The 14,829-nt window shown below is 37.0% G+C and overlaps 2 protein-coding genes across 2 annotated transcripts in view; one reads left to right on the top strand and one right to left on the bottom strand.

Moving 5' to 3' along the window:
- LOC117122770 overlaps window positions 1-3,786 on the top strand; it is a 25,159-nt gene extending 21,373 nt beyond the window's left edge. The window contains exon 11 of the mRNA XM_033268511.1: window positions 3,063-3,786. Within this exon, the coding sequence (XP_033124402.1) occupies window positions 3,063-3,109 (47 nt within the window). The 3' untranslated portion in view covers window positions 3,110-3,786. The remainder of the gene's footprint in view (window positions 1-3,062) is intronic.
- A 1,054-nt stretch (window positions 3,787-4,840) lies between these two features.
- LOC117122772 (discoidin domain-containing receptor tyrosine kinase B-like) overlaps window positions 4,841-14,829 on the bottom strand; it is a 12,480-nt gene continuing 2,491 nt past the window's right edge. The window contains exons 2-6 of the mRNA XM_033268513.1: window positions 14,173-14,314; window positions 9,003-9,178; window positions 8,408-8,586; window positions 6,693-6,853; window positions 4,841-6,260 (exon numbers count right to left, since the gene is read on the bottom strand). Coding sequence (XP_033124404.1) covers window positions 6,217-6,260; window positions 6,693-6,853; window positions 8,408-8,586; window positions 9,003-9,178; window positions 14,173-14,314 — 702 coding nt within the window. The 3' untranslated portion in view covers window positions 4,841-6,216. The remainder of the gene's footprint in view (window positions 6,261-6,692; window positions 6,854-8,407; window positions 8,587-9,002; window positions 9,179-14,172; window positions 14,315-14,829) is intronic.

The raw sequence follows: 14,829 nt of genomic DNA, 5'->3' as shown, positions 1-14,829 counted from the left end.
GTACCGTTTTTTTTTTTTTTTGTTTTTTTTTTCATTGTACAGTATCGCAAAAACTAGAGCAGTCTCAAAATAAAAAATCTTTCAACTTATATTTTGACGCCTTTTGAATTTCTTTTTAGGATTCAAATGTGTATCATAACATAGGGCCTGCTAATTATTGAGTCGTTTACTCTATTCATGATACATGCATCCAATAGAAAGCTCAATATTGAAAAAAATAATATTGGTCATTTAATTCGCATCACGAAAATGGGAACATAACATAATTGTAGTTTTGATTACATTACTGCTGATTTCATATTGACGGTAAATGGATTTTGCATTGAAAATTATAAATATAAATTAGTTTTACTGTAACTCACTTTTAGGTCAATATAAATATAATTTTGTAATTTTGAAAACATTATACCAACACCCCTAATAACGGTACAATTTCACGCTTTGGTTTGTGTCCCTTGAGTAAGGGTACCCTTATCTTATTTAGAAGTCCAAAAGGGCCCCTGATTAGGGGTTCTACTTTATATCGAAGTGCTGTAATGTCTTGTAACAACAATATAATTTGATAAACATACTTATTAAAGAAAATAATTATCTAAAACAGATTTTCAATTTAATTTTCATGATTTGTTGATTTCCATCGGTTTATTCTGACCGTGTTAATTCTGACATTGGTTTCTAACACCTTGTCATGTTTTTGATTCCATAATGCCCGCTAATTTAGTAGGCACGAAGGCGTAAATGGGGAGGGGGACAGAGCTCGTCGGGCAGTCAGACCACAAAACATATAAAAATAGGCCAACACCAAGCCAACACATGTCTGTCACAGTCTGAGAGTGCCATTTTCGGCCATCTAGAGGTTGACATTCTTTAAAAAGATCTCATTTGGGAGGGGAACCCTCTCTCAACCCCTTCTGCCAGCTCGAGCCTACGAGCTCAAGTCCCCCTGTCGGTTAGCCCCCCCTAGAAAATATATCCTAGAGCCGCCACTGGAACTGAGGACGACCCATGGGTTGCCGATCGTAGAATTAATAAATAATTAGTATATTATAAATAGATTTTATTATGACTGTATAACAGTTAGACCGCATGTCATGCATGCATAATAATATGTCAAATAAATATTAATAAATTTCAGTTCTTTAAACTTTTTATTTGTCAATTATAAGTGTTGGACATCGACCATCTATAATTTCCATTTTTTACTTGCTTGCCTACCTCTGTTCAATAAAAGAGACATTAAGTTTAGCTTCCAAAAGGCGAAATTAGCCTGTTTTGCTGGCACCTGCGATAGTTTCTGATTTGTACGAAATCGCCTCGCGTTGCAGTCAAGTAGCTTCACCGTAGCAACAACAAATGGTGCAGCCCGCGCTCGAGCTCAACTATAATAGTTCTTTAAAAACTATAATAGTTCTTTAAAGAAAGCAAATTTTCAGTGACTGTTCAAATTCTCTATCGTAATATGTTAATAACTAATATAGTTATTATTATAGAAAATTAGTTAAGCGAATGATGGTCTATTATGAATTATGAGGAAATAGATTTTTAAACCGCAGACCGCATGAGCTTCATATTCATCCGCGTTACCGGATCTCTAAAATTTCGTCTGTTATTAAAATTGGCCCTTTTGGTTAGTTTTATAGTCGTTGCATGCAAGCCGTCTTCAGGACTTGATTTAGTCGTAGTTAAAACTTCGACTACGTTGTTTGTGAATACAAATTGAAATTGAAGTTTCAACTAGGACTAAATGAGGTTCTAGTTGGAAGTTCATCAAGTTAATTTTAACTATATGGGCGTAAGTTTCCTTGATAGGACTGTTCCACTAGAGCCTCGCCCTCTCAGGGGTTCAAATGTTGTATAGTTATGAGACGAGGGGTCCAAATGTTGTGGAATTATTTATTTAAAAAGGGATAATTTGATAGAAAGGGCCATGCAATTTACACTAGAGTCACCTTGTCGGGTGTATTCCCCTTGTCGGAGGTACGATCTGCCTGTTGGGGAAGAGTTGGCGCACCACTGCAACCCATACGATCGCAATATCATACAACAACTCGCACATGCTAGCACTGCTCGCACTAAACAGTTTTTACTTCCTTTGACAGCTTAGCATGCTTGAAATTGTACTTTCGGCCCTCGAGATGTGATTTTTCCCTGACGACCTTGCTGGAAATTCCCCGAGAGTTGGGGTGGGGGGTCCATGTTCAAGAGGTCCCCGATGGGGGTTCCCCCCCCCCCGAGATCTAGCCATTGTTTACCACAGCATTGTTGTACAACTATAAATGTGTTTAAAAAAAACTTGAAATTGTATCTTTTCACCGAGGCGTATAGAAAACCATGGTGTTTCTCTGTTGAATTTATATTATGTACAAAAAAAGGGAAAAAATGATACCACTTTTCTCTGTTGACGCAATGTTGGTCCTTTTGCAGTGCACGGTAGTGTAACCCTGAGCTTATCCTGGGGTGGAAGGTGCTGATGCTCAACATACTGCCTTTCTGCGCATACTTATATGGGGAGCAACACTGCCTTGATTTCTGCTCTAAATTCTTCTGGGAATTATTGTGGATTTTTCTTTTGTTGTGAAATTGACACTGCGCATTGAGCACCATTGGTGGAGATGTGCGCTTTATAAATCTTTATTATTAATTTATTAAATTATATATAAATCAGCAATGGAAGGTAAATACAGTGTTCGAATAAAGGACATGATAATACATCTTGAAGCATAGTTCTCAGGGAATGCTGTCCTATAAACGTCATAAATATTAAGCCACAGAGGCTTCATGGATGAACAGATTCAAATAACGAAAGATACAGTATATTACACAATAGGTACGGCTGGAAACAAATCAAGATAGCCGTTAACACTGTTAAATAAATCATCAAAGAAAGTTAACTACAGTGTTGGAATAAAGGATCTAGATGTGTATAAGAGACAGTATATATATCGAATAAAGGACATGGACATAAGGCAATTGACTAAAAAAGATGATTGAATTCGTTATCGTTTTCATAGCTTGGGAAATTTACCTGTTATAAACTTACGATTTTAACACCTCTTTTACAGACGTTGGTACAGCAAGAGCGATGACTATTGATGTGAAATTTGGATAAAAATGCTGACTTCCTCTTGCCTAGAAGAAATTACATTTTGATAGACACCATAATTGTAAACTTGCTAATGTTTCTTAGCTGTCTGGTTCATGTTGTTTTTAGAAAATTACTAATTGTTTTACACGTACACGTCACAATTTACCAACTTGGTTTACCACATGATTTGTGCTGAGAATATAAAACGCAACGTTACTTCATACTTATATGCAAATGTCGGAAAGTTAAGCCCCGTCCACACTACCAAATTTTATTTGATTTATATATGGACATACAGCAGTTTTTTTTGTCAAAGAATATTTGATAGTGTGAACAGAGCTTTAGATATTATATACGACCTCTCTTACGTCACATCCTCCGCCTCCTCCTATGAAAATCTCTCCCTGGCTCATATGTAATTTTCTTGGTTAGTTTAGAATAGCTGCTGAGACCGAATATACCCCTCTTAAAATACTTACAAATCCGATTATCATTAGTGTTTATTACTTACTTAGGCCTTTATTAGTAGTGGGAGGGCGGAGGGGAAGAAGCAATTTTAACTATGAATTTTCTGATAACTTCGGGAATACCTGTATAGATGTAATTTTGCCCTACCTGACGTGGAAATGTACCGAATACTCAGTACATTTGAAAACAACTGCGAAAAAAATCGCAAGTTGTTCTCGGGTGGTACTCGAACCCACGATTTCCAGATCACTAGCCTGGCATCATACCTCTAGAGCACAGAGCTTGCGCCTGATGGCCAGGGTTGAATTCGAGTCCTAGTAAGCAGCGGGTACTGCAGTGTTGATAGTAATTGTTATTGTCGTGATGGGATAATAGACAATAACTGGATTTGCGTCAGGAGAAACATGTATAGATGTAATTTTTTTTGCCCTACCTGACGTGGAAATGTACCGAATACTCAGTACAATAGGGAATACCCCTATTACACCAAAGGGCCCGGCAATTAATCTTGCACTGGGGCATTTTTCGCACCTAGCCACGTTGCTGTGTGTGCTTCGCTCATAAAGGCCTCTTTGGTACAATATGGGCATGACGATATCACATATGTGATACGTGTGTACAGAGACTTGTGGAAGATCGCTGTCACTCTGCACTTAGAAAATCCAAATGTACATTATTCACAACTCGCTTATAACTATTGTAACTAATATATAATATATATGATATAAAATGGACAGTACATAAATACATGCGTTTGAGGATCATGTCTCTCTTCTGATTGGTCAGCTGTGAAGTTTACTTGAAACTCCGGAAGTGTCCATTGAAGTCTAAGGGCCAACCTGTTATTTAGAGAAGTTGTACGCTAGGTAAGTGTGTTATGTAATAATTATATCAACTAGAGGGTGCGCAAGTAAGTAAGTGACTACTGCTTCTTTTTTTTATTTTATAACAGAGGCGCAACCGTAAAAAAGATGCGCATCAATAGCAAAATCAGTATAAACTTAATTACTGTGATTAAATAGAACATGAAAATACAATAGTAGATGTATATCATGAGTAAATTTCCGTAAGATTATAATGGAAACGTTATTGGGTTTCGTAAGCAGGACTTTTTGCAGCGATCTAGTTAATCCTTTCGTAGAAACCTTTGATGGAGAAACTGTACCATTAATTAGCCACTGTAGAGCGAAACACTCCGGCTGATGATTATAAGTGTCCTTATATTCTGTCTCTTATACACATCTAGATGTGTATAAGAGACAGGTATTGTGTTATTTAAATCAGTAACATTAACCTAAAAAATTATTACCCTTGGAAATAGAATTTCTATGTATCGACAGTAGAGTCCCTCCTTTGGGACACCCTATCCAGGGGACACCCCTATTAAGAGGACACTTCAGTGAAACGTTCAATGATTTTTTTAAACTGTGCTGGTGATTCAATTAGGCCTATATTGAATTTGAATAATGTTACTCCGCACGAATCTAAAAGTCAAGACACTTATCTATTTAGTACCAGTGTCGACTGTAGTATGTAAATGGTAACACTGCAAAACAACTGACTACTAATAAGACACGGCCAGCAAATGCGGAAGTACGTAAAGAACCAACGTGTGACCGCGAACAGCTACCGGTCCAGAGAGAGGGAGAGAAAAAAAAAAGATTTCGAAGAAAATGAACCAGACGTTGACACAAGATGTTAATACTCAACATAATTATATTATTCGTTGGAAATAAGTATGTATCGTCTCAAAATTTGCACTTAAAGTAATGAACTAATTGTTTTAATGATTTAATTGTTGAGTTGCCCAAGTACAGGAGCGTACTATTATCAGGATGGGTCGGTCATCATTGTTATTATACTTAGGCCTATATATGTCTAGGCCCTATTCTAGAGTACATTGCCAACCATATCATTCACCATGTTGATTGCAGTGATTGATTGAATGATTGGTAAAGTGGCAACTATTGCTAAAATATACAGTAAATGTATGAAAGGTATTAGATATAAGCAATAAAGTGACCATTCAAACATCATATGCCTATTTTGGGCTCTTCCTTTGTAAAAAAAAAAGAAGAAAAAAAAGACCCGCCCTGAGATTTTCTAGATTTTCGGTCTGCAGGGCTTGAGTCTTGAGCAAAATTTTTTTTTTTGCCATATTTGTACACGTTATATCAAACAAACCTACGGAATATATATCTTACACAATAACATTTTAAATAAACACTATTTTCAGTTGAATCAGTACTCGCGAGTCATAGTCACTTGTAAGCACACGTCATATTCCAGCTCACACGTCGTAGTCGCGCGTACTTACACGTCAAAACCAAGGCTTCTATACACATACAGATACAATTAATTAATATAGTAGATGAAAGAATTGTCTGAGAGTTCTTTTAAATACCACATTAATGGCAAATTGCTAAAACAATGTCCTACAAAACGATAGTCATTCATAGAAACAATTCGTAAACCAAAACGTCTGCGTTTTGTAAGACATAGGCGTATAGGTGGCCCAGCCTATTTGATAACACATTCTGATTGACCAGTTGTTTAACATTGTTCCATTATACCAGTCATCGCTGTAGACGGTAAGATCTCGAGAATCCCGCCCATGTTGACAGTCGAAAAGCATTAGGGTTGATGAATGTTTCTGCCTTCATTTAAAATGTAACGTCAATTGTCATTGCTCTAGCTAAACCAATTTCTGCAAATGAGACACGTTATACTTGAGTTGGTTGAGTACGTGCTAGTTATAGTTTAGATATTAATAATAAACATCGAATGTCATCAAATTGTAATGTGTTTATAGTTGGTTTATAGGCATATAAATGTTTCAATGGTAAATATAGGCCTACTACGACGTATGTATAATAATCCAAAACTATACTGGTAAACATCCACATTCATGAATAATAATAATAATAATAATAATAATAATAATAATAATAATAATAATATTAATAATTTAAAAAAATAATAACAAATCAAGATAGATGAGGGCGTGTTTGTATGTGGGTTGTTCGGCAGTGGCTCCAGAAATTTCCCGAGAGGAAGGCCCAAACAAGGGGCCTACTAGTGCCCCTGTCTCTTGCGACACCACTGGGTGAAGATGTGTTGTGGTAGGTAGTTTACTTACCTCCTGAGTACCAACTCTGGCTTGTGGCTGCTTTGCTGTAAAGTATTCTGGGATTTGTACTGTATCCTTCCCATGAAGGGCAAGACGTACCTGCCTCAACTACAAGCCACCCCACGTCACACGTACAGCCACAGTAAGCGTTGCTCATAAAGAAGTTTCGTCTGTTAATAAAATACAGTTGACACTGTCAATGCATGGAGGAAGGAAATTTAGAAGGAGATCTCTCAAATGTATGATCAAAAGACTAAAGTAAAATACCGCCTTACTAAGAAACTCATAAATAAACCATGAATAAACTGTCTTATCTTATCGATAGGCAGGGGGTCGACAGTTCGCTGGTTAATCTGCGCATGCTCCCAGCTGTTTTTCCTTCCTCCATGGTCAATGTATGTAATCCGTTTTCGTGACAATTCCCTAATTTTGTTCAGAGTGTTAAACTGGGCACACACTGCGTCAGACTCATACGACGATCGTACGACGAATCCTACTTCGCTCCAGTGAGCGCTATACAGAGCGTCGCCGTCTGCTGACAGTTGGTGGCAGCCTGAGCTGATTGTCAAAATGATCCGTTGCGCGCGCGTCGTGGCGTTGCGTTCTCCATAGAATCACTTCGGCCGACGACCGTCGGACGCAGTCAGTGCCCGGCCGGCTTTAAAGACAAGGGACATTGTGTGGACATTAGGGAGCTTTCGATTGCACGACGACGGTAGGACGTAGAACGTAATGACGTCACGAAAAGTCATCTGCGCATGCGAGAATGTTAAGGTCACCTCGTCGAGTAGAATCTGGAACGCAATTTGGCCAAATCTACGTATGCAGAAAACGTAGGACGCCATGGAGTAGGGACGGTCAACCATGAATGATTCCGTTCTAGCGTCGTCGCACAAATCGAAGCTCCCTTATTTCGCACTGTGTTAACACACTGTTACTATGTCTTCACTTTGATTACACACAGTGCAAACCGGAAAAATCTTTTGTTTAATTTTAATTCATTCAGCAGATTTCTCAGTCATCATTTTGCACGTTATAGTTTCATCTGGTTCCAAACTTTACTTAATTTCTATAATTCAATAAAAAATTATTAAAATGATGTATTTTATCTTTATTGTTGATATTTGTGATATGTTTAATGTGTTCTTTTTGATTTTCTTCTCTTGTTTCCCGTTGCGTCTGTCTCTTCCTGTCTTTTGTATTTTTTGTTTTATAGAAATAAATGAAACAAAATTAAGTAAATATTCAACACAGTGAACAAATCGTCTTTCACTCAGTGACTTTTTTTCTAAGGGCGAATCTATTAAATAGGCATAGGCCAGTACATTCTTCATAACATAAAAAATAATAATTAAACAATATACGATCGATACACTTGCAGAAATCGGCGGCACAAATAGGCCTATGTATATCATGAGTAAATTTCCGTAAGATTATAATGGAAACGTTATTGGGTTTCGTAAGCAGGACTTTTTGCAGCGATCTAGTTAATCCTTTCGTAGAAACCTTTGATGGAGAAACTGTACCATTAATTAGCCACTGTAGAGCGAAACACTCCGGCTGATGATTATAAGTGTCCTTATATTTATATAAAGATAAGTAAAATAATGATTTAATAAATAACTTTAAGGTTCATCAATTATATTTGTCATTTTTGCAGTGGTACAGAACATACTCTTTTCGATGAACCCCGACCTCCAGAAAGAGTACACAATAAAACCTACCTTACACTTCCATCATGCCCTGCTATCGAAAAATAATTAATGGTAGCGGTTTTAATGTCGTCCCACGGCGAACTTTCAAGGTTATCCCTTGAGAACCATGACGTACTAGTCGCACTGACACTGTTGAAAATAACCGACACCACTTCTTCATTTGTAGGCGAGAATAAAGTCAGTTTTACCTGTAGCGAAGAGAAATTTCCAAGATTGTTTTAAATATTGAGCTTGTAGGTGTACCATATGTGAACGATAAACATCTTGTGACACGGTGGGATTCTAGACGGTTTAGCATTAATTACACTACGAAGTTTAGATTTTCTCCATGATTATTTTAGATGGATTCTCCATACAATCAGTACGTGCACGTGCGTTGAAATGTGTGATGTTAAGAGTGCGCATATCCATCAGGCGCGTAAATATTAGGCCCATATACAGTGCATGTATATACAATATTACTAAAATATATACATTATATTATATATAATTATATAAGGGTACATATGGGGCTATAATACATATATATAATATATAAAATATATATTATATTTCTCTTACGAAGAGGCAATATATTATACTACTGCCAGTTAAGCTACCTTACCTTCTTAATACCAAATGATGACCAGTTATTTAATATTGCATTGTTTCTGTAGTGCTTATTACTAATAAGAAATCTATCAGCATGATAGCTCGATGCTCCTGCACCCGTATTCCAAGCATCGTAAATACTCAGTCCCGTCATGGATATTCCCTTGAATACTCGAACCCATTCCTTACCTAAAAAACGAAAATTACAATACATCACCTCCTTTTTCAAAATTGTATGAATCTAAACAAACATACTACCATCTCCACACTACTTCTCGTCCAACCTGTTCTTCTTATTCCATCGAACATGCTTCATGCTCCACGTGTCAGACATGTTCGTACTGGCGAGCGATCTTTCTTTTTCTCAGCTCCTACACTTTGGAACTCGCTTCCAGCTGATCTTCGTAATATCACCTCTCCCAGTTAATTTTTACTCACCTTAAACTCTACGGTACCTATTTTTTAGATATTTGCACTTATATGTTTTCTGTTATTTTTAGGGGATACTTCTGCAGCTGTTTTTCAATTTTTCTCTTTTCGCCGATGGTAAGTTATTTCTTAACTTTAATAGGCGCTTTAGTATTATTATTGTTATTATTATCATCATTATTATTATTATTAAAACATTAATAAGGACTAACATTTCATTAATCTATCTGTATAATCTTTCTGCCAACGAGTTTTGCACATCTGTGATCATAAGGAACTAGTTTTTCTGTCTGTGATTTACTGAAGGCTGAATGTTATAATTTACTGATGGTTTATATGTTGTTTTTTTAAGGTGGCATTATATAATATTATAGGCCTGAAACTTATCATTAACTATGTTTTAAAGGTACTGTTTTCTCTGTTTTTTGTTTTTTTTGTTTTTTGTTTTTTTTTTTTGGCCTAGTTTTCCATAAAAATTGATATACGTTATCGCCGGCAGTTTTCGGCAACTCTGATTGTTCTTATTCTTTTTCCAATATTGTACAGACCACCAGCAATGGTGTATTACGTATATTGTGTGCATACTGGGTGCAGAATTGTGCAGGTACATTCACGATAATTTTTATTTTTATTTTTATTTATTTTATTTATTTATTTATTTTTTTGCTTCTTGTATGTATAGGTTACTGCCGGAGGTTGAGGCTTGAGGACCTCAAACTGTTCTTGAAGCAGTTTAGCGATGCGCTGTCCACCAATTGTTGGGGCAGTCAATTCCACAAACGGATGGTGTCAGGAAAGAAGGAACGCTGGTACACAGATGCCCTTGCGAAGGGGACGACATACTTCCGAGTGTGGCCTCTAAGTTGCACACCAGCAGGAATTAGGTGGGTAAGTGGGACATCTACAAGGTTGTTTACAATGCGATACACCATCTCAACCTTGGCAAAGGCTCGTCTCTCTTGTAAAGGTTCCCATTGCAATTTATTGATCATAGCTGTTACGCTGCTCTGCCTTCTATAGTCGCCAATGACGAACCGTGCATAGAGCCGTTGTGCCATCTCTCTTCTTAATGTTAACTACAGCTGATAGATCCCATATGATACTTGCGTATTCCATGGTAGGACGAACTAAGACTTTATAACAAAGCTCCTTCGTTTTTTGTGGGCACTGGTGGATGTTGCGTTGTAAGAATGCACGGATTTGGTTTGCTTTGTTGCAGATGTTACTAATGTGCTTATTCCATCCAAGATTCTTCTGTATATTGATTCCGAGGTATTTTTCAGATTTTGCATCCTCAAGAGTGTGTCCATGAGTATTGTAAGGTTTTATGATTGGGGTTTTCTTGTTTGTCACTCGCAGAATTTGACATCTGTTTGAGTGAAACTTCATCAACCAATCAGACTCCCATTTCTGGATCATGTCAAGATCATTTTAGAGATGAATAGCATCTTCTTCCTTATTGATATTCCTATATAGAATACAATCGTCTGCAAACAATTTGACTGTTGTCTGTTGAGAGACGTATCCTGGGAAGTCATTGATGAAGAGAAGGAAAAGCAAAGGTGCAATAACACTACTTTGTGGCACACAAGATGGAATGGGTGTGCTTGCAGATGAAGCGCCGTTGATTCCTTATACAGCTGGACAGTACATGCTCTAATGTTTTGCAAATAATTGATGTGAGAGAGACAGGTCTGTAATTCTCTGCCTTGTTTCTTGCACCTCGTTTGAATATAGGCACTACATTAGCATTTTTCCAATCTTCAGGTATACTGCCTTGGTCAACCGATGCCTGGAACAAAATGGTAAGAACCGGTGCTAACTCACCAGCTAAGACCTTCAGAAGTCTTACAGAGATATCATCTGGCCCAGTTGCCTTGTTTGTATCCATTATCTAACAATTTCTTCACTCCGGCTGATGATACTCTGATGTTGCTCATAGATGGATAAGGACATGGTCCAAGGTCTGGTATTGTTGAGTGATCTTCGTCCTTGTTTAAAACAGATGAAAATTGATCATTTAGGATATTTGACTTAATCTGGTCGTCCGAGTAAGTCACTCCATTGGGTGCTTTTAAAGGAGATACATCAGTGTTATCACACTTCGTGCTCTTGATAAAGCTCCATAGACGTTTTGGATTGGAACTTGATTCTGGACTAATATTTCTGTTCACATAATCATTGTAAGCTTTTTGACTTGCTGATCCGGTTGCCTTCTTTAAGTTTTGATAACATTGTATGTGTTTTGGATTCTTTGTTTTCCTGGCTGTTACAAAACTTTGTTCTTACGTCTCGAAAGTCGTTTTACATCTCTTGTAATCCATAGTTGATTGAATAGGGTAGATGAAAACTTGGAAGGGATCCCCTTATTAAATAAGTCTCCAAGGGCATCCTTAATATTTTCCCACAATCGATGAACTGAACTGTCAGTGTTGAAAGTTCTGATAAACCTGTGTTGAAAATGTACGCATTTGCCTTCATCCTGTCAATGTTGGAACGTTTCCATAAAAGGATTTTACGTTTAGTTGGTTTTGAGCGGCTAGGAATTATGGAAGAAACTACAAGGACGGCTTCATGGTCACCGACTTCTGGTATTACCTCACATTTATTCACAAGTGATGAACGATTCGTCAGAAATAAATCCAATACATTTTCTCCTCTTGTAGGGTGTGAGTCACCATTTGTTGAAGTCCACAGTCTTCAATCATTTTCAAAAAGCGTTCGTTAAGCTTGTTTGGATGCTGATGATTATCAATTGTAACAGTGTGCCAATTCATTTCAGGCAAATTTAAGTCTCCTCCCAACCACAGCACGGCATTTCTAAATCGACTTTTGGACCAATGACACTTTAATATAGATGGATTCACAATCATTATCAATTTCCAATGGCTCAATTTTCATATCTTTGCGAAAAGCTATCAAAACTCCACCGTAGCCATCTTGTCGATCCTTTCTGATTATTTCATAACCAGGTGGGAAGATTTCTGATCTGTGGATATTCATATTAAGCCATGTTTCAGTGCCTATAATAATTGATGGATCAGAAGAAATAATAAGATTTGCAATTTCCTCTCGCTTGTTTTTTATACTCTGAAAATTTATATTAAGTACCGGTATCTTCAAGCTTCCTATTGTTTGGTGTTTCTGGGTGCTTTGTGGTAGACGAGATGAACTTGCCAATGGAGGTCCTGGACTTGACTTAACGTTCAATGTTAAGATGACAAGCTTCCATACAATGCGATAGCTGTGAAAGACATGACAGACTCCAGGCTTGGCAGTGTAGGCTCCAGATCCTACGGTAGATCAGGTAAGGCTGGCTAGGAACCTGAGCCAGGCACAGTTATTAGCTTTCTGTACCATCACCCGGCCTAGCTAAAAGGCGAATTTTTATTCACAAAGTTGAATTTTTATTACACAAATCAATGCACTATTGATGAAATACAGTTCAATGTAAACGACAAGCTTCCATGCAATGTGATTGCTATGAAAGGAATGGCAGACTCCAGGTCCTAGTCAGGTAAGGCTGGCTAGGAGCCAGGAGCTAGGCCCAGTTAGAAGCTTCCTGTACTATCACCCGGCCTAGCTACAGGTGAACTTTTAAGAACTCCAGAAAACAACATTTAAAGACAGCTGCTATTTTCTGAGCAAATATGAATGATGATCAAAACCCTTGCAATGATTTGTTACGGTTTTTAGGTGAGATTTGTAAACCCAGAAACTGTTAAAGCTAGAATTTTAGGAGAGTGCCCACAACAGTTCCTACAACCAGCATGCACACATTCGTTCGAATAGGGAGCCTTCCCGGTTGCATAACTGAACAAAATTACCCCCATCTTCAAGAAAGGCTCAAAAACTAACCCATAAAAAATATTGTCCTATTTCCTTAACATCTCTATTCTCCAATCCTCTTGAACTCATTGCCAATAAGAACATCTTATCTCAATTTAGTAAATACAACATCCTTTCTAACAATCAGCATGGCTTTCGAGGACTGGGCTGATATATACTCGTCAAGAGTGGATGCGTTGATGCTGCTTTCTTAGATGTGCATTCGACTCTGTGTGTTTTCCACTTCTACTAAAACAAGCTCAATTCTTTTGGGATCCATGGCACTAATTTGTCATGGATAACTGATTTCCTTTCTAACCGCTTACCAAAAACAAAACAAAAAACAAACAAACAAAAACAAAAAAAAACAGTTGTATCAGGCGAATCTTCAGCGTGGACAAAAGTGTGTTCCTGTATTCCCCCAAGGCACAATCTTGGGCCCTACTCTACTTCTATTTTTTTTTTTATAAATTGCATGTCTGTTGATGTATACTCTACTATACAACTATACGCCGATGACTGTTTATATATATATATATATGCTTACCTTCTATACATTTTATTAATCTCTATAGGGGAGGATTTGTAACCAGAGCCGAATATATACGGCTCTCGATGTAAATATTACCATGTATAGGGGCCTAATGCATAACTACAATATATGACAATCACAAGGTGAGAAGGTAGGCTACGCTGATATTAAACAGGCGTAGAGTGTGTCATACAATTGAAATGTCAGCTAACCAGTACTATGGAATAGACCTAAACAATAATCAGGATATAGGCCACACAATTAACAGGTACCGTTGTTCCGTACACGGTTTTTATTGTATCAATTAAAAAGAAAGGAAGAAAAAAGCATTGCCATGTATTCTTATTATAAATCTATGTGTTTAGGCATGTTTGTATAACATACACAGGCCTACCTATCCTGCAGCCCAGAACCTCTGTTCGCAAACAAACATTACCCATCCAATCTTTGGGACGAATTCTGATAATTACAGCTTGTATCACTGGATTAAAATAGTGTGCTCGTATGCTATTTTTGTCACTGTTGCCATCAAAAACCTATCAAAAAAAGTAAAATATTATAATTATTAATTAATAATTAGATCTAATATTGAATAATGACATTTGCTTGAGCATTGAATGTAGCAAATTAGTGTATAATTTCGATAGTAGGCTGCCAAAATATTATTTAGTTTTTTCAAGCCTTTTATGCATTATGTTTTTTATTATCATTACTAGAGGTACACGCCAACACCGCAGTGTTTCGAATCCCGTCGGAGGCATTTTATTACACAATGATTTTTCATAGGAATTTATTCGTTGAAAATCTACAGGGTAGGCTACGATGTTCCATCATGTCCTTATTAAACACTGTATATGTACCTTTGATGATTTATATTATATTTATTCAACAGTGTTTACGGCTAACTTCCTTCAATATCATATATAATATAAGACAGTATTTCTAGCCGTATTTCCAGATTTATCTGGCCGAACGCCCTCTTAAGGCATAGCATTGTGTAATACAATGGCATATATATATATATATATATATATATATATTTATTTATATA

The sequence above is a fragment of the Anneissia japonica genome, unplaced genomic scaffold (genome assembly GCF_011630105.1).
Source record: "Anneissia japonica isolate Jap-2015-1 unplaced genomic scaffold, ASM1163010v1 scaffold288142_len361356_cov169, whole genome shotgun sequence".
In the NCBI taxonomy this organism is placed as follows: Eukaryota; Metazoa; Echinodermata; class Crinoidea; order Comatulida; family Comatulidae; genus Anneissia; species Anneissia japonica.
Note: the sequence above shows the minus strand (reverse complement) of the source record. Positions and strands in the feature narration are given on the sequence as shown.